Here is a 26,128-nt window from a genome sequence, read left to right as displayed (position 1 = left end):
ACTGCTTTCTTATATTACAAAAACTGAAGTGAATTCTATTTCTCAATCTGAAGTACCTAATATGGCACATTTAAATATATCAAAAGTCATATTCAGTAGGAAGCATAATCTCTGAATTCAATTAAGGAGGTTGTATATGTACTATACAGTTCTGCTCAAAGATTCTGAACAGAATTTTCAGAATACTTTAAGTTCTAATTTTTTAAAAAATTTATTATCATTATTTATTTATTAGATAGAGACAGCCAGAAATTGAGAGAGGAAGTGGGAGATAGAGAGTAGGAAAAACAGAGAGATACCTGGAGCCCTGCTTCACCACTTGTGAAGTTTTCTCTCTATACAATTACCAGGGGCTTGAACCCGGGTAATTGTAAACTGTAACATGTGAACTCAGCCAGGTGCACCACCTATCCAGTCCCTTAATTTCTAATTTTATCACCATTTATATCACCTTACCATAGTCCACAACTAAAAAACCTGAAATCTAAATCAATTTATACTCAATTAGAATTTTAGGGGGCCACATAGTGGTGCACACATTACAGTGCACAAGAAACTGGGTTCAAGGCCCTGGTCCACACCTGTAGGGGGAAAGCTTCTTGAGTGGTGAAGCAGGTGTCTTTCTATCTCCCTCTCTATATCTCCCACCCTTCTCAATTCCTCTCTGTCTCTATCCAATGATAAATAATTTTTTTAAAGTATTTTTTACATAAAAAGCTTCCCAGTGGTCTGGGAGGCAAATAAAGTATTGAATTCTCAGGCACCAACTTTGATCTAGAATTATAATGTATACCTTAAAAATAAAAATGAAATGGGTACATATGAGAGGGAAAAGGGTATGTTTTCAACATGAAACTGCAGTATTTATTTAAATGAATATTTTAATTACAAACCATCATTTCTAAAGTACTGTCATGTCAACAACTAAAAAATCTAAAGGAAATTATTAAATCTTCTCTTTTTGCTATGGATAAAAGTAGAGGGAATCATGTATGAAATAAACCAGAAAAAGGACCTATACTGATAATCTCACTCACAGAAGGATGACCTAAGAAACAGAGGGAGGGATTACATAGGGTGAATGGACTCAATGGACTGTGGTTTCATACTAGATCCAAGGACAGGAAAGAAAAAGGGGAGAGGGAGTGTTGAAGGGGAGGTGGCAACCCCTTGATAGAAGAGACCCACCTTCTACACCCCACAATCACTTGGGTCCATACTCCCAGAGGGAAAAAGAATAGGAAAGCTGGGGGTCAGGTGGTAGCAGCAGGTTAAGTGCATGTGGCACAAAGTGCAAGGATGGGCGTAAGGATCCCGGTTAGAGCCCCTGGCTCCCCACCTGCAGGAGAGTCACTTCACAAGCAGTGAAGCAGGTCTGCAGGTATCTATCTTTCTCTCCCCGTTCTCCCCAACGCTCTCTCGATTTTTATCTGTCTCCTATCCAACAACAACATCAACGGCAACAGTAACAATAACACGATCATCAAGGGCAACAAAATGGGAAAAAACGGCCTCCAGGAGCAATGGATTCATAATGCAGGCATCGAGTCCCTAGAGGCAAAAAAAAAAAGAATAGGGAAGCTATGAGGGAAGGAGAGGAGAGGGGATGAGGAGGGGAGGAGAAGGAGAGGGAAGGGTAAGGGGAGAGCAAGGAGAGGGGAGATGGAGGGGAAGGGACGGGAGGGGAGGGAAGGAGAAGAGAGGGGAGGAGAGGGTAGAGTAGGGGAGGAGAGAGGAGGGGAAGGGAGGGGATGGGATAGGATAAGGAGTTCTGGTGGTGGGAATTGTGTGGTTATACCACTCTGATTTATCCTATGGTTTTCTTTTTTTTTTTTAATATTTATTTTCCCTTTTGCTGCCCTTGTTTTTTTATTGTTGTTGTTATTGATGTTGGTGTTGGATAGGACAGAGAGAAATGGTGCAAGGACCTCTGCAAGGATCCTGGTTTGAGCCCCCAGCTCCCCACCTTTACTAGGGTTGCTTCACAAGCAGTGAAGCAGATCTGCAGGTGTCTTAATCTCCCCTTCTCCCTCTCAATTTCTCTCTGAACTGTCCAATAAAACGAAAAAAAAATGGCTTCCAGGAGCAGTGGATTCATAGTCCAGGCACGTAGCCCCAATGATAACCTAATAATAAATAATAATATATAATACAGTATAATATAATAAAGTAATAAAAATATTTACTCAATAAATTGATACCTAAATTGAAAAGAAAAAGAATACAGGGAAACTCAAGAGCCATTCAAAGTCCTGAGACTAGAGTACTGGAACTGTTCCTTCCTCTTTATATTTGCAATTATATAAGGTTAAAATAACTAGAGATTCCTGGCTAGGGAAAAAGCTTAATGGTTATGCAAAAAAAGACTTTCATGCCTGAGGTACCAAAGGTTCAAGGTTCAATTCCCAACACCACCAAAAGCCAGAGCTGAGAGTGGTCTGATAAAAGAAAACAAAACAAACAACAAACAACAAAACTAGAGATGTAACTGATTTTCTAATTTATGTCTTCCATTTCCCACTGTAAAAGTTGACAGCATTTTTTAGCAATTTATAGTTATACTGTTTATGTAAATGAGTATATATAAATATAATTTTAAAGGAAATCTCAAAAGTTGTTTTAAAGGAGAGATGAGACAAAACTTCAATTATCTTTCTGAAGTTTCAGTAATAAGAGATGTATCTATCTGTAAGACTTTTCTCTACATAGCCCATGAATTTAAAAAATTAAAGAAAAATAATGTGACACTTGAAGATAACTTTTTTCCTAACCCCTGGCAAGAATGATTAGTGCCCATAATTTTAAGACTTCTGTTGGTGCTACTGTTGTTGTTACCTGTTTTAAATTCTCTTTATCATGACGTTTGATGTTTTGAACTATGCAAACACAGGAGAAAAATAAAGGAAAATCTGCTTTTTCGAATGCAATAATTCCATATCATTTCCCACTAAGAAGCACCTTTTTAATATGCTGGTCTAAACTTTTACTGTAACGCCTAAACAAATCAAACTTTCAAACCCAGGGAAAGGGCTTATCTTGCCTTTCTAACTCTCTAGAGAATTTAGCAAACAGTTTAACACAAAGAGAGATACTAAATGCTATCAACATTAAATCTGAATAGCTAAAATTAAAATGACTCTTGCTATGGTAAAATTTTATTTATTTATTTTTAGCGAGTTAGTGTATATATTTTCCATTGAAAAACTAGACTCTACTATAAGTTGGTAGCAGCTGCAATTTTTTTATTTTGGGATGAATTTAAAGTGGGAATTAATGGTTATCTTTTAGTTTTACTCTTTCTTTGCCTGAATTACAGATGTATGTTGTTGTTGTTATTTGTATAGTGGTTCAATACAAGTCAAGCTCACTTAAAAAAAAAGTTGACTTAGCAGTCCCACTCATTGCAACATAGACTCAGTTTAAAAAAATTTTTTTTATATTTATTTATCTTCCCTTTTGTTGCCCTTGTTTTTATTGTTGTTATTAATGTCGTCGTTATTGGAAAGGACAGAGAGAAATGGAGAGAGGAAAGGAAGACAGAGAGGGGGAGAGAAAGACAGACACCTGCAGACCTGCTTCACCACCTGTGAAGCGACCCCCTTGCAGGTAGGAGGCTTGAACCAGGATCCTTCTGATGGCCCTTGCGCTTTGTGCCACCTGTACTTAACCCGCTGCACAACCTCCCAACTCCCATAGATTCATGTTTTAAAAAACAACTTCAACATAATACTAAGAGTTTACTGGCTATAACTTTATAGATAACCCAAACTCCATCCCCTAGAAAATGTATCCCTGGGTCTCATTGTGACTCTAACCCAAGATAAAATGACACTGCTTTTATCTGGGGTTAATGAGTGAGAAAATTCTGTTTAGTTATTTGAGTTTATTTTGACTTGAGTAACCATACAGCAGAAAAAAATAAAGAATAATACTAGGATGCAGCTATGAAGAACAATGAACTCACCTTCTCTGACTCATCTTGGGTGGAGCTAGAAGGAATTATGTTAAGTGAGCTAAGTCAGAAAGACAAAGAGAAGTATGGGATGATCCCACTCATAAACAGAAATTGAGGAAGAAGAACAGAAAGGTAAACTCAAAGCAGAATTTGACTGAGTTTGGAGTAGGGCACCAAAGTAAAAATCTCTGGGTGGAGGGTGAGGGTAGATACTCGGCTTCAGTTGGGGGGGGGGGGGGAGATGGGACACAGTCCTTTGGTGGTAGTAATGGTGTTTATGTACACTCCTATTAACTTGTAGTCATATAAATCACTACTTAATTAATATGAGAGGGGGAAAATTGATTGAATGTCTCAACCTTGTTAATGCACAGACCATAGGCTAAATCTTTGAAATGTTGACTCTCTTAAAAGCTTAGACTAGGGAGAACAGAAGCAACCAGTGGCATTACTCTAAGACACAGCTACATACAAATAATGTCAAAGAACATAAATTATGGTGATATTTTATATGATACAGCAAATCCTAAGAAAGGGATATTCAAAGTAAACTCAATTGCCAAATAATTTGATTACAGCAATAACTATCTATTGTCTTCTTATACCTTAAGACAGCAGGAACATCCTGCTTCCTCTATAAAGCCTATATTTCCCCCAGTCCTGGAACCTCTACAGTGGGGCTCACTTTCCAGCGTGCTTCTCTCAATTAATACCAAATGATATTGCATCTGATGATCAACCTAATCAACGTAATGAGTACGACCTCAGTGCTCTTCACTTCAGACTCTGTCCAGAGAGACTGGCATACTTTAACAATGACTCTTTAGTCACTATCAGGCCTCCTCTCAGGAACTGTGTGGAGTTGTACCCCTCTTATCCTATGGTTTTGTCCGTGTGTCCTTTTTATAAATAAAAAATTTAAAATAAATAAATAAAGTAGAAAAAATTGGGGCTTGACACAGGACAAAAAACAAGAATAATACTAGGTTCAAGTTTCTAGATTAAAATACAAAAACAAAAACAAACAAACAAACAAAAAACTACCTCTGGCATTCACGACTAATGCCCACTGAACTAGAAATGTATCGTGGGATATGCCACAGACACTTACTCTTCCACCAAAAAAACTAAAAGCAGCTTGTCCAACACCTCAACTATTCTTCTTTACTAGCTTATTTTCCCTTATTCTAAAAAAGTTAAATCCATAGCATTCTTTGTTTGGCTTGGTTATCTTATGAGAAAAATAAGACAATTATTATTCAAACTCCCACAGCTTATACGGATATATATCTAAAACCATGTATAGTACAGATAAATCACAATAAAACTATTTAAGCCCAATCATAACAGTTTTTAAAAATCTATTAAAAAGAAATAGCAAATTTTTCAAATGTGTATGAGATATAAAATCTGAATCAACAAAATTCTATTAGAAGTGCATTCACTTCACACATTACGATGTTGAGCTGGGGAAATAGTTCAGAGGACAGGACATGTACCTTCCACATCTGAAGAGCACCAAGGACAGAGAGAGGTACTTTGTGTTTCTCCATTTTCCTCTCCCTCACTTTCTCAACCATCTTATAAAACATAAAATAAAAATTGAACTCAGTTGTAGAGTATAAGCACAAGGTCCTGAATGTAATCCCTATACTCCATTTTAAAAAAGGAGAGAGAAAATGGCTATACTCCTTAATAGACATGGAATGGTGATTCAAGAGAAGTGCTATCAACTATAGATTTTTGTTTGTTTGTTTGTTTGTTTTGAATAGAGCACAGCATAATCTTTGGCTTATGGAGATTGAACCTGGGACATCAGAGGATCAGGCATGTTTGTATTAGCCATTCATTATGCACCCCTGCCCTTCAACTACAGAATTTTAAGTCAGCACTTGAATGTTTAGCATGTACAACACCACTGCCCTAATCAAAGTCTTTTCTTCTTTACATTTAGAAAAAGTGAGATTGGGGCTGGATGGTGGTGCACCTGGTTGAATGCACACATTATAGTGTGCAAGGACCCAGATCCGAGCCCAGTCCTCACCTGCAGGGGGAAAGCTTTGTGAGTGATGAAGCAGGGCTGCAGGTGTCTCTGTCTCTCTCCCTCTCTTATCAACCCCATTCTAATCAATTTCTGGCTGTCTCTATCCAATAAATAAATAAACACAATAAAAAAAATAATAAAAGAAAGAAAAAGTGAGATCAACTTGGGAAGTGGTGAAGTGGATAAAAATGTTGGACTCTTGAGATTCCCACACATACATGATGGATCTAGACCTGGAATAGATCCCTCTCTCCATTGTCACTGTTCATCTTTATCAGGAGCAACACAATAGACCCATATGTGGGCCCCCATAGGACCTTGCCCTCAACTTGGATCAACAACGGTAGAGAATGTTCCATCCTCCAAAGGGAGGCTGGATAACATACTCTATCTACCACCTGAGGAACATGGGCCCTGAAATTGGGGCAGCTTGGAACGTTACTACCCATGACCATAGAAATGAGAGCTCAGACCTACAGGGATGCAGAGGATACATAGACTCTTAAGCTGAATATGGCCCCCCTATCAAATCAGTGGGGTTTACAGTCAACAATATTTATGCACCTTTCCCATATTTGGGAGCTACTCTCTTCCCTGATCCAGCTCCACAGACAATAACTTGGGTCCACTTACATATCAGAGGTCAGGTTCAGGGAAAAACTAGTATAGTCATGGGCCCTTTGGAATGTAACTAAAATGGTCCTACTAGCTGTCTTCAAAACAGAGACCCCAGATCTTCATCTGCAATATTCCAGCCTTTAGGTTCATGGTTAGTCAACAATTTGTTTGGTTTTATGTGTTAATTCTTTTTTCAGCCACCAGGTTCCAGATGCTAACATGAAGCTAACCGGGCTTCCCCGGACAGACAACCCCACCAATGTGTCCTGAAGACCCGCTTCCCCAGAGCTCTGCCCAATGAGAGAGAGAGAGAGAGAGAGAGAGAGAGAGAGAGAGAGACAGAGGCTGGAAGTATGGATCAGCCTGCCAATGTCCAACATTCAGCAGGGAAACAATTACAGAAGCCAGACCTTCCACCTTCTGCACCCTGTAATGACCCTGGGTCCATACTCACAGAGGGATAAAGAATAGGGAAGCTATTAAGGGAGGGAATGTGATACAGAGTTCTGGTGGTGGGAACTGTGTGGGGTTGAACCCCTCTTATCCTATGGTTTTGACAGCATTTCCTTTTTATAAATAAAGTTAAAAAAAAAAGTGTTGGACTCTCAGGCATGAGGTCCTGGAGTTCAAGCCTGATAACACATATGGCCGACAGGGAAGAAAGCAAAGAAGGAAGGAAGAAAGGAAAGAAGGGATGGAGGAAGGGATGAGAATAGACACATACACAACAGCACTGTATTACCATTATGGAGGCTTGCTGGTGTTGTCACAGTGTTTCCAGTGTGGTAGTAGGGATGGAACCAAGGCCTCAAACGAGGTAAGGTGACTAGTAATATATATGGCTCTACTCTGTGAACTCTCTCTCTCAGTCACTACTATGTGATTTTAGAGCTAAGTCAGTTATTTGTCCATCACTTCGTATGTGTTTTTCCAATGATCTCAAAATGAATTACTATGTAATAAAACATTGAATGTTTTGTGTAACTTAACAATAGGGGATATTGCTACCTGTCGATGAATGATTATCTACTTTGTTGTTAAAGAAAACTTTTGTTTTCCTTAGAGGAGCACAGTGCTTCCCACAAGAGAACAACAAAGAATCAGTTCTGACCAATGAGATGCACCAAGAAGTTTACTGGGTAAGACTTAGCTGCCATGAGCAGACTAGATACTTCTAGTATCCCCCCCCCCCAAATACTGGAGATACAGAAAGGATTAAAATTGGAATTACAGCAAATTTATGGCTACCAGCCATACTGGAGACAATGATACTGCCCAGTAGTCTATTTTTTCTCCAGAAATCATAATCTTCATTATTCTCAAAATGTCTATTATCGGAAAATAGAAACCATGAGGCAGAAGTTCCTTCTCCTAACCAAACCAATAAAACCAATATCTTCTTAAAATACAGACAGTTTTTTAAAAGCTGAGGTCAGACCTTTCACTTAGACATTGGGTCTCCTTTCTAAACCAGCGTACTCAGGAAAGGTGTTAATATCATCTTTTTTCAGAGTAGGCATGTTGGCTGAAGTATAGAGAAAGTGAAGAGGGTAAGAAAACTAGGCAGTGGCGCACCCAGCTGAGCACACACGTTACTATTACTATCGTTGTTGGATAGGACAGAGAGAAATCGAGAGAAGAGAGGAAAACAGAAGGGAAGAGAAAGCCACTTGCAGACCTGCTTCACTGTTTGTAAAGTGACTTTCCTGCAAGTGGGGAGCCATGGGCTCAAACCAGGATCCTTATGCTGGTTGCTGCACTTCACATCATGTGCGCTTAACCTAATACTGAGTTACCGCCTGGCCCCCTTCTTTTTAAACTTTTAAGAAACTTGCTCATGGGAAGTCAGGCGGTAGCACAGTGGGCTAAGCGCACATGGCGCAAAGCGCAAGGGCTGGTATGAGGATTCCGGTTTGAGCCCCTGGCTCCCCTCCTGCAGGAGGTCATTTTGTAAGCAGTGAAGCAGGTCTACAGGTCTTCCTTTCCTCCTCTCTCCATTTCGCTCTGTCTGATGCAACAGCAACAACAGCTATGATAACAATAACAACTACAACAAGCACAACAAGGGCAACAAAATATGAGAAACAGCCTCCAGGAGCACTGGGTTCGTAGTGCAGGCACCGAGCCCCAGCAATAACCACGGAGGCAAAAAAACTTCTTGCTCGTTAGCCCAGAAGTCTCAACTTGTACCATGTCCAATAATTCCCTTTCTTTAACAAGACTGACAGTTAACCTGATTTTTATTAATCAAATCCGTATTTTCATTCATACCTTTTCTCAGGATTGCTTACATAATCTAATGTTAATTCAGCCTTCACTTTTCCTTCTTTTTTAAATAATCTTTTGATAAGATAGATAGAGAGAAGGGGAGGGAAGGGGAGAAAGTGGGAGAGAGGATGAGATGGACCTGAAGCTCTGCTTCACCAATTGTGAAGCTTTCCTCTTGCAGGTGGAGACTGGGGTATTATACCCAGGTCCTTGTGCATAGAGGTATGCATGCTCTACCAAGTACAGCTCAACCCAGTCCACCATCTCTCTCTCTTTTTTTTTAATGTGGGAACACATACAGCATTTCATCATTCAGACCATTTTTTCCCATTCAGAGAGAGAGAGAAGAAGGAGGAGGAGGAGGAGGAGGAGGAGGAGGAGGACAAGGGGGGGAGGAAAAGGAAGAGGAGGAGGAGAGGAGGAGAAGGAAAAGAAAACCATTGTTGGAGAGGGATGAAGAGAAGAGAGAGTGGGGGATGAAGACCAAAACACCAAAACATCACTGTTACCATAGCATTTCCCACAAGGTGCCGGTAACTGGATCTGGGTCTGGGCCGCACACATGGCATAACAGGCACCCTACATAATGAGTTATCCTTCTGGAAACACTGTAACATAGATAAATAGCCAGAATTGTTGATTTCTGCTTTGAAGAAGTTACTGCACTAAGCTAAAAGTTTCTAAAAATAACATATTGATTCCAAGATATAAATGAAATAAAAGAGACGTAAAAAGAAAATATAAGGAAACTAAATTACTTCCCTTCATTAAAAGGTACATTATCAATAATGGTATTCACTAAATTGTTAGATACAATTGCTATTGGCTTTCTTTTTGTCTACGTAATTTAGGACATGATCTTCTATGTTCAGCAAATTACAAACTTCAGAAAATCAAGATAAGGGGTTGGGCGGTAGCGCAGCAGGTTAAGCACACATGGTGCAAAGCGCAAGGACCGGCATAAGGTTCCCAGTTCGAGTCCCCAGCTACCCACCTACAAGGGGTGATACTTCTTCACAAGTGGTGAGGCAGGTCTCTGTCTTCCCCTCCTCTCTCGATTTCTCTCTGTCCTATCCAACAACAACAAGAACAACAATAATAACCACAACAACGATAAAACAACCTGGGCAACACAAGGGGGAAAAGAAAGCCTCTAGTCTCAGAAGGCTAGAAACAGACCTACCGTATGATCCTGCAATTTCTCTCCTGGGGATATATCCTAAGGAACTCAACACACCCATTCAAAAAGATCTGTGTACACATATGTTCTTAGCAGCACAATTTGTAAATGCCAAAACCTGGAAGCAACCCAGATGTCCAACAACAGATGAGTGGCTGAACAAGTTGTGGTATATATACACAATGGTATACTCAGCTATGAAAAACAAGTGACTTCATTTTTTTTCAGCCAATCTTGGATGGACCTTGAAAAATTCATGTTGGGAACCGGGCAGTAGCGCAGCAGGTTAAGCGCATGTGCCGCAATGCACAACGACAGAAGTGAGGACCCCGGTTCGAGCCCCCGGCTCCCCATATGCAGGGGAGTTGCTTCCGAGGTGCTGAAGCAGGACTGCAGGTGTCTGTCTTCCTATCCCCATCTCTGTCTTCCCCTCCTCTCTCCATTTCTCTGTCCTACCCAAAATGACGACATCAACAACAATAACTACAACAATAATAAAAACAAGGACAACAAAATAAATAAACATTTTTAAAAGAGAGAGAGAGAGAGAGCCGTCTACAAATTTAATGCCATCCCCATCAAGATCCCAAGCACATTTTTTAGGAGAATAGAACAAATGCTACAAATGTTTATCTGGAACCAGAAAAGAACTAGAATTGCCAAAACAATCTTGAGAACAAAGAACAGAACCAGAGGCATCACACTCCCAGATCTCAAATTGTATTATAGGGCCATTGTCATCAAAAGTGCTTGGAACTGGAATATGAATAGACACACTGACCAGTGGAATAGAACTGAGAGCCCAGAAGGAAGCCCCCACACCTATGGACAAACGGGCTCAGACTATTAAATGGGGAACGTAGAGTCTCTTCAACAAATGGTATTGGAAAAAATGGGTTGAAACATGCAGAAGAAAGAAACTGAACCACCATATTTCACCAAATACAAAAGTAAATTCCAAGTGGATCAGGGACTTGGATGTTAGACCAGAAACTATCAGATACTTAAGAGGAAAATATTGGCAGAACTCTTTTGCGCATAAATTTTAAAAGACATCTTCAATGAAACGAATCCAATTACAAAGAAGACTAAGGCAAGCATAAACCTATGGGACTACATCAAATTAAAAAGCTTCTGCACAGCTAAAGAAACTACTACCCAAACCAAGAGACCCCTCACAAAACGGGAGAAGACCTTTGCATGCTGTACATCAGACAAGAGGCTAATAACCAGAAAATACAAAGAACTTGCAAATCTCAACAAGACAACAAATAACCCCATCCCAAAATGGGGGGAGGACTTGGACAGAATATTCACCACAGAAGAGATCCAAAAGGCCGAAAAACACATGAAAAAAATGCTCCAAGTCTCTGATTGTCAGAGAAATGCAAATAAAGACAACAATGAGATACCACTTCACTCCTGTGAGAATGTCATACATCAGAAAAGTTAACAGCAGCAAATGCTGGAGAGGGTGTGGGTCAAAGGAACCCTCCTGCACTGCTGGTGGGAATGTCAGTTGGTCCAACCTCTGTGGAGAACAGTCTGGAGAACTCTCAGAAGGCTAGACATGGACTTACCTTATGATCCTGCAATTCCTCTCCTGGGGATATATCCTAAGGAACCCAACACACCCATCCAAAAAGATCTGTGTATACCTATGTTCTTAGCAGCACAATTTGTAATAGCCAAAACCTGGAAGCAACCCAAGTGTCCAACAACTGATGAGTGGCTGAGCAAGTTGTGGTATAAATATATACAATGGAGTACTTACTACTCAACTATAAAAAATGGTGACTTCACCATTTTCAGCTGATCTCAGGCATCCAAGTTTGACATCCTCAAGGAAACACTCACGAAAGACATGTCTCTGATATCTGATTACTGTAAAAAAATGGCGACTAATCCCTAGCACTGCAAAAACGGTATCATCTGTTTTCCATCTACACCATGCCTCGGCCTCGCGTGAGCTTAATGTGCAGCTTGGCGATATGAGAATACGGCATGAAGCCCAGCCAGTCTATCTTGGCGTTACTCTCCATCGCACTCTGTCATTTCACGAACATCTCATAAAAACTGCAGCAAAGGTGGGCGCAAGGAATAACATCATTGCAAGACTGCCCAGCTCCTCATGGGGCACGAGTGCTTCCACACTACGATCATCATCTCTGGCATTATGCTATTCCACTGCAGAATACTGTGCCCCAGTATGCTTCCGTAGCCCCCATGTCCACTTGGTCGATTCCAAATTATATTCCTCCATGAGGATAATTTCTGGAACCATCTGTTCCACCCCGGTTCCATGGCTGCCAGTTCTTAGCAACATCGCCCCGCCAGATATTCGTCGGGATGCGGCATCATCTAAGTTCATTTCCCACGTCTACGCTCGACCGGACCTGCCAATATACGAGGATATCTTCGCCCACCCTATCCAACGCTTGACATCTCGTCACCCAATCTGGTCCCCTACGCCTACACTGAACTTCTATGTTCCAGACTCTTGGAAACAGAGTTGGCAGTCAGCTGAGGTAAAGAACAAACACCTCATCACAGACCCCTGCAAGCGTCAACCCGGCTTTGACCTAGCACGTTATGATTGGGCCCTCCTCAATCGCTATCGAACAGGCCATGGCTGGTGCACCGCTATGTTCCATCGCTGGGGAGACAGAGACGACCCGAACTGCCCTTGCGGCTACAGACAGACTATGACCCACATAGTCAACGACTGCAACCTCTCCAGATTCAAAGGAGGTCTCGAAACTTTACATCAGGCTCAACCTGACGCTGTTGACCGGCTTCGGAAGAAGGGCAAACGCTAGAAGAAGAAGCCGATCTTGGATGGACCCTGAAAAATTCATGTTAAGTGAAGTAAGTCAGAAACAGAAGGATGAATATGGGATGATCTCAGTCTCAGGCCGAAGTTGAAAAACAAGATCAGAAAAGAAAACACAAGTAGAACCTGAATTGGAATTGGCAGATTGTACCAAAGTAAAAGAGTCTGGGGGGGATAAAGATCCAAGAAGGTATTGCATCCAAGTAAAAGACTCTGGGGTGGGTGGGTTGGGAGAATACAGGTCCATGAAGGATAATAAATGACATAGTGGGGGTTGTATTGTTAAATGGGAAACTGGGGAATGTTATGCATGTATAAACTATTGTATTTACTGTTGAATGTAAAACATTAATTCTCCAATAAAAAAATAAATTAAAAGAAAAAAAAGATCCAAGAAGGATGACAGAGGACCTAGTGGGGGTTGTACTGCTATATGGAAAACTGACAAATGTTATGCATATACAAACTATTGTATTTACTGTTGAATGCAAACATTAATTCCCCAATAAAGAAAATTAAAAAAAAAAAAAAAGCCTCCAGGAGCAGTGGATTCATAGTACAGGCACCGAGCCCGAGCAACAACCCTGGAAGCAAAAAAAAAAAAAAAGAAGAGAAACAAAAATCAGGGTAAATAACTGTAATTATTTGGTCTGGCAAAGAGCTCACTTGGTAGAGCTTGCATCTTACTATGCAACAGGCCCTGGGCCTAAGCCCTGGCACCACTTGGGCACATCACGGACAACACAAGGGAATAAGCCAGTCACAAACAAGCAAGCACTGTACGATTTCTCTAATATAACGCTACTGAAGTAGTAAAATTAATGGAGAAAGAAAATAGAATAGGGGCAGGGGTAGATATCACAACGGTTATGCAAAGAAAATCTCATGCCTGAGGCTTCAAAATCCCAGGTTCAGTCCCCTGCACCACCATAAGTCAGTGTTGAACAGTGTTCTGGTAATAAATAAATAAATAAATAAATAAAAATAGTAAACACCAGGGGGTGGGGGGGGGTGATGAGAAGCTAGTGTTTCAAGGGCATTGTACCAATGTTGATAGCTTATACAGTAATGTGGATATACTGAGTGCCACAGAATTAGACACATTAAAATAGTTAAGATGAATTATATGTCATGTATAATTTACTATAAAATTACAAGAGTTTATACTAAGTAACATTATATTCTTAAATTAGAAAAAGTTTATAAAACTTTTATAAAAGTTAACAAATAGTTTTTTTCCCAAAAAGAGCTACAAAAATTATTCAGTAATATTATCAAATAGAAAAAGCAAATAAACTTCCTTTTAAATGAAAGTGTATCAATATTCCAACAGAAATAGAATTCATATTAATATACTTGGGAATGGAAGTAGAAGAAAAGAAATTACAAAACAAAACACACAAAAGAAACCTTGTTTAGGTGTTTCCTCCTCCTTTTTAGTTTCCTCATCCTCTATGTTGGGACTTTCCCGAGAGGAGATGTCCTGTTGGCTACAGTTTTTCAATAGTACAGGATCAATTTGTGCTTTTAGGAGTGTAAGAGTCTCAGCCAACTCATTTCTATTTCTAAAGAAAGAAAGAAGACAACATTAGAAGATTTTGTTCAAGTAATTTTCAGACAGCACACCAATTTTAAAAAGAAAAATACATTAAGAACATCAAAAACAATTAGGTTCAACTTAAAAAAAAACCACATATACTAGTATCCTTATGAGAGAAATACAAATAAAGACAATGAGATACTACTTCATTACTGTAAGAATGTCATATATTAAAAAGGATAGTAACAAATTCTAGACAGGTTGTAGGGTAAAGAACTCTCTCTCCTACACTGTTGGTGGGAATGTAATTTGGTCCTACTCCTGCAGAAAGCAGTCTGGAGAACTCTCAAAAGGCTAGAAATAGACCTAACTTATGACCCTGCAACCCTTCTCCTGAGGATATATCCTAAGGAAACAAACACATCCTCCCAAAAAGATCTGTGCATACCTATGTTCACAGCAGCACAATTTATAATAGACAAAACCTGGAAACAACCCAGGGGTCTAACAACAGATGAGTGGCAGAGTAAGTTGTGGTATATACTCAATGGATTATCAGTCTGGTATTAAGAATGGTGAATTCACTTTCTTCATCTCATCTTGGATGGAGCTTAAAGGAATTATGTTAAGTGAGATAAACCAGAAAGAAAAGGGTGAAAATGGGATAATCTCACTCAGACAGAAGCTCAGAATTAAGAACAGAAAGGAGAAAAACAAAGTAAAACTTGAACTAGGTTTGGTATATTGCATCAAAGTAAAGGACTCCCTGGGGAGGGTGTTTTCAGGTTCACTGTATTTCAGGTTCAATGCATTTGGGTGGGGAAACAATCCTTTGGTGATAGGAGCTTTGTGAAACTATACTGTTAACATCTTATAAATCACTATTGATTCAATATGCCAGGGGAAAAAATAGATTGAATTTTTTAAGTTCTATAACTGCCTAAATTTTAGTCTATGTTTTCTTTAGCCTAACGATTTAATGTATCAAAATTATAAACTGATTCAATTCTGACTGCCATTCATCTGTTGTTGGGAACCTGGGTTGCTTCCAGGTTTTGGCTATTAGAAATTCTGCTGCTGGACAGGATAGTCGTGAAACAGGTCTGCAGATGTCTATCTGTCCTCCTCTGTGTCTTCCCCACCTCTCTCCATTTCTCTCTGTCCTATCCAACAACGACATCAATAACAACAATAATTGCTACAACAATAAAAAAACAACAAGGGCAACAAAGGGATAAATATTTTTTAAAAAACAAAAAAAAATTTTTTTTAATATGCTGCTACCTGTACTGGAGTTGGTCTATTGCACCAGAGTGAAAGACTGTGGGGTGAGTGGGTGATAGAGTACAGTCCTGGAAAAGGATGACAGAGGACCTAGTGGGTGCTGTACTGTTATGTGGAAAAGTGAGAAATGTTATACATGTACAAACTATTGTATTTACTGACGACTGTAAAACATTAATCCTCCAATAAAGAAATAAAAAAAAAAAGAGATTCTGCTGCTATGAACATAAATGTAACGCATATCTTTTTGGATGGGTGTGTTTGACTCTTTAGAATATATCCCTCTGAGAGGAATTACTGGGTCATAAGGAAGGTCCATTTCTAGCCTTCTGAGAGTTCTCCAGACTGCTCTTCACAAGGGTTGGATCAAGTTACCACCAGCAATGCAGGAGTGTTCCTTTGTCCCCACAACTTCTCTAGCATTTGTTACTGCTACCATGTTGCAGTAACCAAGTTGCAGACACTACCATGATTTCACCCTAACTTCTCCAGGCAGACGATTTCACCAATGTGTGCTAGAACCTCACCTGTCGGGAGCTCTAGCCCAGTAGGGAAAGACAGAAACAGGCTAGTGGTATGAATCAATCTGTCAATGCCCAAATCCAGCAGAAAAACAGAATTACAGAAGCCAAAACTCCTTTCTTCTGCACCCCCATAACAACTTTGAGCAATACTTCCAGTGGGGGATAAGTGATAGGAGGAAGAGGATAAGAGAGCTCTGAACTACAGCTCCATCAGGTCCCAGAGAGAGGGCATGACAAGAGGAGAGATGTTTGGATGTAGTAATAGGGTTATGTGTGACTTAGAGGGGGAAGAGGATTGCACTTGGAAGAAAAAGGGGGAAGTCATGTACAAATGTACATAGATATGAAGGTTAACCCATGTCTGCAACCTTGGGAGAATCACGGTGGTTTGCAATAGAGGGGCTTGGAATTCAGAACCCTGGTGGTGCGAATGATGTGGAATTATACCCCTATTGACATGTAATTTTGTAGATCAATACTAAAGCACTAATAAAATAAATAAAACAAATTTCCATGAAAATATTCAATTTGGGAGTCGGGCAGTAGCGCAGGTGGCGCAAAACACAAGGACCTACATAAGGACCCCAGTTCGAGCCCCCGGCTTCCCACCTGCAGGTGGGTCGCTTTACAAGCGGTGAAGTAGGTGTGCAAGTGTCTTTCTCTCCCACTCTGTCTTCCCCCACTCTCTCCATTTCTCTCTGTCCTATCTAACAACAACAACAATAACTACAATAATAAAACAACAAGGGTGGACAGGGTAGATAGCCTAATGGTTATGCAAAGAGACTCTCATGCCTGAGGGTCCAAAGTCCCAGGTTCAATCCCCTGAACCACCATAAGCCAGAGCTGAACAGTGCTCTGGTAAAAAAAAAAAAAAAAAAAAAGGAATAAATATATTTTTTTAATTCTTAAAAATTCAATTAATATATTTTCTTAGGAAAAGCTGAACTTCCTTGTCCAAGCAAATGTTCTAAATTACTATGATTTACTATCAAACCAATAAATCACCAACAAATATCTACTAAAATTCAAGAGTTAAAAGTCAACAAAGTTATTCACTCTTTTTTTGTTTTAGCCAGACCACTACTCAACTCTGGCTTATGATAGTGTAACAAATTTGACCTGAGACCTCAGAGCCTCAGGTATGGAAGTTCTTTTGCATAAACACTATACTGTCTACCCCCAATGAAGTTGTTCAAAAGTGTACAGTGTGTAAGGGTATTCATTCAAGCCCCTGGTACCCACAAGCAGGGAGAAAGCTTCATGAGTGGTGAAGTAGGGCTGCAGGTGTCTCTCTGTCTCTTTCCCTCTCTATCTCTACTACCCCTCTCAATTTATCTGTTTCTATAAATATATATATATAGAGAGAGAGAGAATTTTTTTTTAAGTTTCTCAAAAGCCAATGGATGAGTTATTCTTTTTTTTAAAAAAAGATTTTATTTATTTATTAATGAGAAAGATAGGAGGAGGGAGAAAGAACCAGCCATCACTCTGGTACATGTGCTGCTGGGGACTGAACTCAGGTCCTCATGCTTAAGAATCCAATGCTTTATCCACTGCGTCACCTCCCAGACCACTGGATGAGTTATTCTTCTCAGAGTTATAGATACCCCTGATAATTTAAAAGCTAAGATACATTGGTTTGTCGGAAAAGTTATATGATGTATGTTTGCATGGAAAACATAAAAAGGGAGGGGACCTGGTATTAGTGCAGTGGAAAAAGCACACATAGCGCAAAGTGCAATGACTGGACAGGTAAGGATCCCGATTCAAGCCTCCAGCTCCCCACCAGCAGGGTGGTGGCTTCACAAGCAGTGAAGCAGATCTGCAGGTGTCTTTCCCCTTCTCTGTCTTTCTCTCCTCTCTCGATTTTTCTTTTTTCTTTCTTTTTTTTAAAAGCATAGATCTTTATTTTTATTATCTTTTATTTACTGGATAGAGACAGCCAGAAATCAAGAGACAGAAAGACAACTGTTTCACCACTCACAAAGCTTTCACCCTGCATGTGGGGACTGGGGGCTCAAAGCAGGGCCCTTGCACATTGTAATACGTGCGCTAAACCAGGTGTGCCAACAGCTGACCCCCTTTCCATTTTTCTCTGTACTATCCAACAACTACGGCAGCAATAACAACAATGATAAACAGCAAGGGAAACTAAAGGGATAAAATAGCCTCCAAGAGCAGTGGATTCATAGTGTAGGCACTGAACCCTGGCGATAACCCTGGAGGCAAAAAAAAAAAAAAGAGAAAAAAAACAAAAAAAAGTCATCAGAACACTCAAAAAAGTGCAGAATAATGGCATTGAAGCATCTCAAATTCATAATATCAATAAATGTCAACAGCCTAAACTCATCCATTAAAAGGTACAGAGTAGGAAGTTGGATCAGAAAACACAAGACTGTCTGTAGGAATTGCACCTACCTCAAGACCAACACTGACTCAAAGTGAAAGGATGAAAAACTATCATACAAGCTAGTGAACCATAAAAAAGGACAGGAACAACTATTCTCATTTCTGACACAACTGAGTAATAAAGGAGAAACATGGAGATTACATAATCCTCAGAGGATCAGTCAACCAAGAGAACGTAGCAATTATTAACATCTACACATCCAATGAAGGGCCTTCTAAATACATCAAAAATCTACTGAAAGCTACAAAAATACATCAATAGCAACACAGTAGTAGTAGGAGACTTCAAAAGCCCATTCTCTCACTTAGATAATCTACAATAGCCCATCCTCTCTCTTAGACCATCTAGACAGTCAAGAAAAAAACAAGAGAATTAAATGAGGAGGTAGACAGACTAGATCTCCTAGACAATTTCAATGCCATTCACCCCAAGAAACTGAAATACACATTCTTTTCCAGTACAGACAGGACATTTTCAAGGATAGACCATATACTAGGCCACAAAGACAGTGTCAATAAATTCAAGAGCATTGAAATCATACTGAACATCTTCTCAGACCACCGTGGAACTAAGCTAACACTTAAGAGCAAACAGGAAATTAGTAAAAGTTCCAAAATACAAAAAATAAAGCACACTACTTAAGGAAGAAATTAAAATGTCCTTAGAATCCAATTAAAATGAAGACACGAGCTATCAAAATATTTGGAACACAGCTAAAGTAGTAGTACTAAGAGGAAAATTCACAGTCATACAGTCACACATTAGGAAATAACTAAAACTAGGGCAGTAATAAGTAACATTGAAAATAAGAGAATAAAAAAAAAAAACCGATGAAGCTAAATGTTTGTTCATTGAAAGGGTAAATACAGTTGCTAAACCCTTAGCCAGACTCACTAAAAAAAGGGGGGGGGGAACAAGACTCGAATAAATAGATGAAATGTAAATGACAGAGGACATTTCATAACAGACACCATAGAAATTCAAAGTATCATGTGAAGGTTCTCCAAACAACTATATGCCATCAAGCTAGAGAACCTGGGAGAAATGGAAAAGTTTCTAGAAACATATACCCTTCCAAAACTGAATCAGGAAGAACTACGCAACATAAACAGACCAAGCACAAAGAAACTGAAAAAGTTATTAAGAACCTTCCAAACAACAAAAGTTCAGGACCAGATAGCTTTACAAATGAATTTTACAAAATCTTCAAAGAAAAGTCAATACTTTTTTTGCCTCCAGGGTTATTGCTGGGGCTTCGTGCCTACACTACAAATCCACTGCTCCTGGAGACCATTTTTTTTTCTCCCCATTGCTGCTGCTGTTATTTTTTTTTAATTTTTTTATTTATAAAAAGGAAACATTGACAAAACCATAGGATAAGAGGAGTACAGCTTCACACAATTCCAACCACCAGAACTCTGTATCCCATCCCCTCCCCTGATAGCTTTCCTATTCTTTAACCCTCTGGGAGTATGGACCCAAGGTCATTGTGGGATGCAAAAGGTTGAAGGTCTGGCTTCTGTAACTGCAATGAGAGGGAGAGATATCATAGTACTGATACTTGCCCCAGTGTAATAGTACTCCCATGGTTGAGAACAGGGCTTAAACCTGGGACTGCAATGCACACCAAATCAGATGCCCTCCCACATAAGTTGACTTGCCAGACCCCTATACTGCAGAACTCAATGGAATAAATTCTCAACAGTTAGGTAGGACAAAAGTAGGAAAATTAAAGAACCAAAGATTTGCAGGAGGGAACCTCTTGAGCATTGTTGTGGTACATCCCCTTTCTCAGCATCTTTCCCTCTCTGTCTTTTTCTGTATAGAGGAAAGAACAGAAGGAAAAGGTGGTATGAGTAGTGGAGACAGGACTCAAAATAATGTATTTTAGTACAGAAGAGATCAAAGCCAAGAAAAACGTGTGAAAATATTCCAATGAAAGATACCTGACAATGCATTTCCATGAAGAACCATCTTGATCATCTTGTTCTTCAATATACATTCTGACATTGTGATCTTGATCCAGCTGGTACCAGTACATGAGGCCATCTTTGTCTCGGCCAATTGGCTGGAGACGCATGGTATCTGCATCCTCCTCATTAATAATATTCTTGAATTTGAGATTATCATCAAATTGACACTCACAGAGATACTAAAAAACAGTGATAAAATGGCTTAAATTATTCCAGGAATGTTTCTCAATTACAGTACAATAAGTGTGATATGTTCAACTGCAGAACTGATTGAGGAATAGGCATTAGAAAAACACCTGAGCTACTACCCAACTTTTGGAAAGAATAGCCTTCTTCAGAATAGCCCATTTATAAAGATAAATGTTAAGATTTTCAATATTGTAAATTAAAGATAATGATATTATAAACTCATACATTTAGCTCCAAAAATCATTATATATTTCAAAAGCACTGAGTTTGTTTGCACTGAAGTCTCAAGGGAAAATTTTTTCAATGATTCTTTTGCTCTTAAAGCTTTTAGATGAATATTATTCTTGTATTAACTGTTTTTTATAAGGCTAAGACATATGCAAAAAATGTGGTACCACTGATAAAAAACATCAAAATAATGGCTTTAAGAAGAACTGTCCAACTAAACACTTCTGTTTATGATTGGGTAGGAAATCAGATTTCCTTCTTGATCCTCTCTTTTCAGACAGGTAATGAATGAATAGTGTTTTTTACTTCATTATATAAACCACCTTTCTAATAATAACAATTTAGATCAACACTCTTGAAGAGGGCAGTAACAGAGATTGAAGCTTAAATATAAAATCTGAAAAGGACTCCTTTCAATTGTGGTTTGCTTATATAAGCGTTTTATTAAGTACACATTTCCATCCTCAAAGACCAAGGTTTGAGGGGCTAGATGGTGGCATACCTGGTTGAGTGCACATGTTATAATGTGCAAGGACCCAGGTTCAAGCCCCCAGTCCCCATCTGCAGAGGGAAAGCTTCGCAAGTGGTGAAGCAGGGCTGCAGGTGTATCCCTCTCTCTATTCTTCTCTAACCCCCCCATTCCTCTCGATTTCTGGGTGCTTCTATCCAATAAATAAAGATAATAAAAAAAAAAGAAAAAGAAAAAGGTTTTGTTTAAAAAAAAAAAAAAGTTTGAATCCCACTCCCCACCTTCAGGGGTGGAGGGTAGCTTCACAGGTGGTAAAGTACAAGCATCTGTTTCTCTCCCTCTCAATCTCACCCTCCCCTCTTAAATTCTGCCTGTCTTATCAAATAAAAGGTCGAGAAAGAAAAAAATGGCCACCAGTGGAAGCACTGAGCCCCAGCAGCAACAACTTGGGTGGCAATAAAAACAAAAAATAAATATTTTTAAGAAGTAAAATGAGGGCGGGGGTAGATAGCATAATGGTTATGCAAAGAGGCTCTCATGCCTGAGAAAATAAGATAAGATAAACTTATTTGGGGTAAATCCTTGCCCTTTCAACTACTGCCCCCAATAAGCAGAGGTCATTAAACCTATGTATATTTATCAGTTTAAAAAAAAAAATCAGGGCTGGCAAAATAACTCAAGTTTGAATCCTATTCCTACCACACTGGAGGAAGCTTCAGTGCTGTGTTATCTTTCCCTTCTTTCTCTGTGACTCTCTGGCTTGATATTTCTATCTCAAAAAGTGCAATGGAATGGTGGGGGTACCTCTGGTGTCTGTGTCTGTCTCAGTTTGAGTGAAAAAACAGGATAGGGACAAGGCCTCAGCTTTGCAAAAAATAAAGATGAGAAGAAGTATAAACTGCTTGTGTTACCACAAAAAATTTAATGTTCTTTTCCAGTAGCACTAACAATGCCAACTTTCCAGTTGTATTCCAAGTCAACCAGGAGAATTAGAAATACAATTTTGGGAGTTGGGCAGTAGCGCAGCGGGTTAAGCACAGGTGGTGCAAAAAAAGCGCAAAGGACCTACGTAAGGATCCCAGTTCGAGCACCTGGCTCCCCACCTGCAGGGGAGTCGTTTCACAAGCAGTGTAGCAGGTCTGCAGGTGTCTATCTTTCCTCTTCTTTCTTTCTTTCTTTTTTTCTTTATTTATTATTTATTTTATTTCTTTATTGGGAAATTAATGTCTTACATTCAACAGTAAATACAATAGTTTGTCCATGCATAACATTCCCCAGTTCCCCATATAACAGTACAACCCCCACTAGGTCCTCTGTCATCCTTCCTGGACCTGTATTCTCCCCATCCACTCCCACCCCAGAGTCTTTTTTGTTTTGTTTTTCTTTCTTTCTTTTTTTATTGAGGAATTAATGTTTTTCATTCAACAGTAAATACAATAGTTTGTACATGCATAACATTCCCCAGTTTCCCATATAACAATACAACTTCCACTAGGTCCTCTGAATCCTTCTTGGATTCTCCCCCACCCACCCACCCAGAGTCTTTTACTTTGGTGCAATACACCAATTCCATTTCAGGTTCTACTTGTGTTTTCTTTTCTGATCTTGTTTTTCAACTTCGGCCTGAGAGTGAGATCATCCCATATTCATCCTTCTGTTTCTGACTTACTTCACTCAACATGATTTTTTCAAGGTCCATCCAAGATTGGCTGAAAACGGTGAAGTCACCATTTTTTACAGCTGAGTAGTATTCCATTGTGTATATATACCACAACTTGCTCAGCCACTCATCTGTTGTTGGACACCTGGGTTGCTTCCAGGTTTTGGCTATTACAAATTGTGCTGCCAAGAACATATGTGTACACAGATCTTTTTGGATGAATATGCTGGGTTCCTTAGGATATATCCCCTCTTTATTTTTTAACATTAGTATTTAACTCTTTTTTTTTGCCTCCAGCGTTATCACTGGGGCTCTGCTCCTGCAGAATAAATCCACTGCTTCCTTCCCATCTTGTTGCCCTTACTGTTGTTATAATTGTTGGATAGGACAGAGACAAATCAAGAGAGGAGGGGAAGGCAGAGAGGGAAAGAGAAAGATAGACACCCGCAGACCAGCTTCACCGCTTGTGAAGCGACCCTCTTGCAGGTGGGGAGCTGGGGGCTTGAAGGCGGGAGCCTTACACTGGTTACCTTGTGCTTTGCGCCACCTGTCCTTAACAACTACTGCGCTACCCCCCAGCCCCCAGGTGTCTTTCTCTTCCCCCTCTGTCTTCCCCATCTCTCTCCATTTCTCGCTGTCCTATCCAACGACTACAGCAACAAGAATAACTACAACAATAAAACAAGGGAATAAATAAATATTAATAAAAAGAATTTAAAAAAAGAAATACAATTTCCAAATTAAAATTGTAATAAATAACAACTACATTACCTTTAACAGCGCTAGCTTGCATTCAACACTCATTTCAAGATAGCCTTTCTTCTCCATTTCCCATGCCCAGGTGCTATTAAAATCTTGGCATATCTGCAAGAGAAAATAAGTATCTTAATACATAGAAACAATATTTATTTACTTTTGTAGTTTTACTATACAATTGTCTTAAATCTTTTGTTAATCTGTATTTATAAAAGATTGTATACCAAACACAATCTAATCCCATTCTGCCCTAACATGAATACTATTTAAATACACCAGGAATGTTTATTACATTACGATACCTAAAATTAAGATACAAAGTGATTTCTGCCATCTCTCTCATTACCAAGAAGTCTATGCACATTTCTGAGGTACATAATTTTCAAACATAAGAAGCCATCTGATTCTAGCTCTCCAAAAAGCCAAAAAAAGAAGTTCCTTGATACTAAAGACTTCTATGCCTAAAACAGAAGTGGGTTAAAAATAAACAAACAAACAAATGGGCTACGTCGATGTAGCCACCAGCTATATATTTCCTTAAGTCTCAAAGGATGTTGGTGTCGAGTTGGGTAACAAACATGGATTCCAGTGCTTTGGAGAAACCTTTATGTGTGGCCTTCTGGCCAAGCATCTACACTTTCATATTGTTGAAGCTTTCATTGAATCCCTAGGGGTTGCAACTCCCTATTAAGTTTGCTGTGGCTGAACTAAGAAAGAAGTCATATGAGAGTTCTACAGAAATTACAATTCCATTTAAGATTTTGAGGAAATTAGGAAGGCGGGTTATCTTTCAGAATGCATGATTCCTGACAGTCAAGAATTTATCAGGGAATGCTGGGTAGGGATACACCTGGTTAAGCACATGTTACAATGCACAAGGAGGGGCAGAGCTAAGATGGTGGCACAAGGACCTGGGTTCCAGGCTCTAAACCCCATCTGCAGGGGGAAAGCTTTGTGAGCAGTGAAGCAGTGTTGTGTCTGTCTCCCTCACTATCACCCGCCTTTCCCCTCAATTTCTGACAGTCTCTATTAAATAAATAAATACCAAAAATTAATTTAAAAAAATTTTTTTTCAGTTGACTTCATGGAAGTTTGTCACTGATCCTTAACTATGAAGCTCAGATACTTGAGTAAGTATTAGTTTCTCTTGATAAATAAACATTAACAAATACTTTTTTAAAAAAAAACATTACCATGGCACATGTTTAAGTCTCCAACTGAATGTCATCCTATTTATGGGCAAAAAAACCATTATTTGACATTTGAAGCATTCTATAATATAGCATTTACTCAAATTTCAAGTCTTCTGTTTCTTTATTAGTAGCTGTAAATCAGACATTACTCTAACACATGTGATGACAGTGACTGAATTGAACTAAGGACCTCATGCTTGAGAGTCTAATAATTTATCCACTGTGCTACCTTTAGGGCTGCAAGCAAGCATTTCAAGCAACTAAAGCTGGCATAATCGACTGAGGAAAGATGATCTGGACAATCACTCCACTACATAACAGTAAAGAGAAATGCCCTGGATATTGTGGCATTGCTGAAGAAACCAGTTTCTTCAGCAATAAAACTGAAAGTCATAATATTGACTATGAAAGTAATGAAGTAGGTATGAAAAATTATCTAAAGGACTCAGCAACAATTCATGCTTTTTTTTTTTTTCTTAGTCCAAGAGCAAAGAGTACAATGAAGGTCAAGGGAGAAGAATCAATACAAGGTACATTAGTATCCAGGAACACAAGGCAATTGGCTAGATAGGCAGAAAGAAGAAAAAAAAAAAATTTTAAGGCAGGTGGGATTGCTTATATAACATCTTAGCCTAAGAGTAAGATGCTCTTGGTACTCTTTGGAGGCCTCTTCCCTCTTTCTTATCCCATAGTATTACACACACACACACACACACACACTTTAAATCAACTTGTTGGGGGGAAAAAAAAAATCAAGGGTAGGGTACAAATTAGATCCCATAATGGTGGGCGGGGGAGATAGCAAAAATGGTTATACAAACAGACTATCATTCCTACGGCTCCAAAGTCCCAGGTTTAACCAACCCCCCGGCACTACCATAAGCCAGAGCTGAGCAGTGCTCTGGTGTGTCTCTTTCTCTTTCTCTCTTTCCATCTGCATCTCTCTCTCAAAAAAAAAAAAAAAAGAGCATAATGGTTACACAAAGAGACACTCATGCCTG

The 26,128-nt window shown here is 39.3% G+C and overlaps 1 protein-coding gene across 3 annotated transcripts in view; it reads right to left on the bottom strand.

Moving 5' to 3' along the window:
* Nucleotides 1–26,128, bottom strand: part of RSF1 (remodeling and spacing factor 1) — a 147,955-nt gene that overhangs the window by 64,462 nt on the left and 57,365 nt on the right. For 2 of the 3 annotated variants that reach the window (XM_060176694.1, XM_060176695.1), the window contains exons 3-5: nt 23,950–24,042; nt 20,606–20,811; nt 14,309–14,463 (exon numbers count right to left, since the gene is read on the bottom strand). In XM_060176694.1, the coding sequence (XP_060032677.1) occupies nt 14,309–14,463; nt 20,606–20,811; nt 23,950–24,042 (454 nt within the window). Of the gene's footprint in view, nt 1–14,299; nt 14,464–20,605; nt 20,812–23,949; nt 24,043–26,128 lie in introns of those variants that run through there. The other variant, XM_060176696.1, reaches the window with a different exon arrangement.

The sequence above is a fragment of the Erinaceus europaeus genome, chromosome 17 (assembly GCF_950295315.1).
Source record: "Erinaceus europaeus chromosome 17, mEriEur2.1, whole genome shotgun sequence".
In the NCBI taxonomy this organism is placed as follows: Eukaryota; Metazoa; Chordata; class Mammalia; order Eulipotyphla; family Erinaceidae; genus Erinaceus; species Erinaceus europaeus.
Note: the sequence above shows the minus strand (reverse complement) of the source record. Positions and strands in the feature narration are given on the sequence as shown.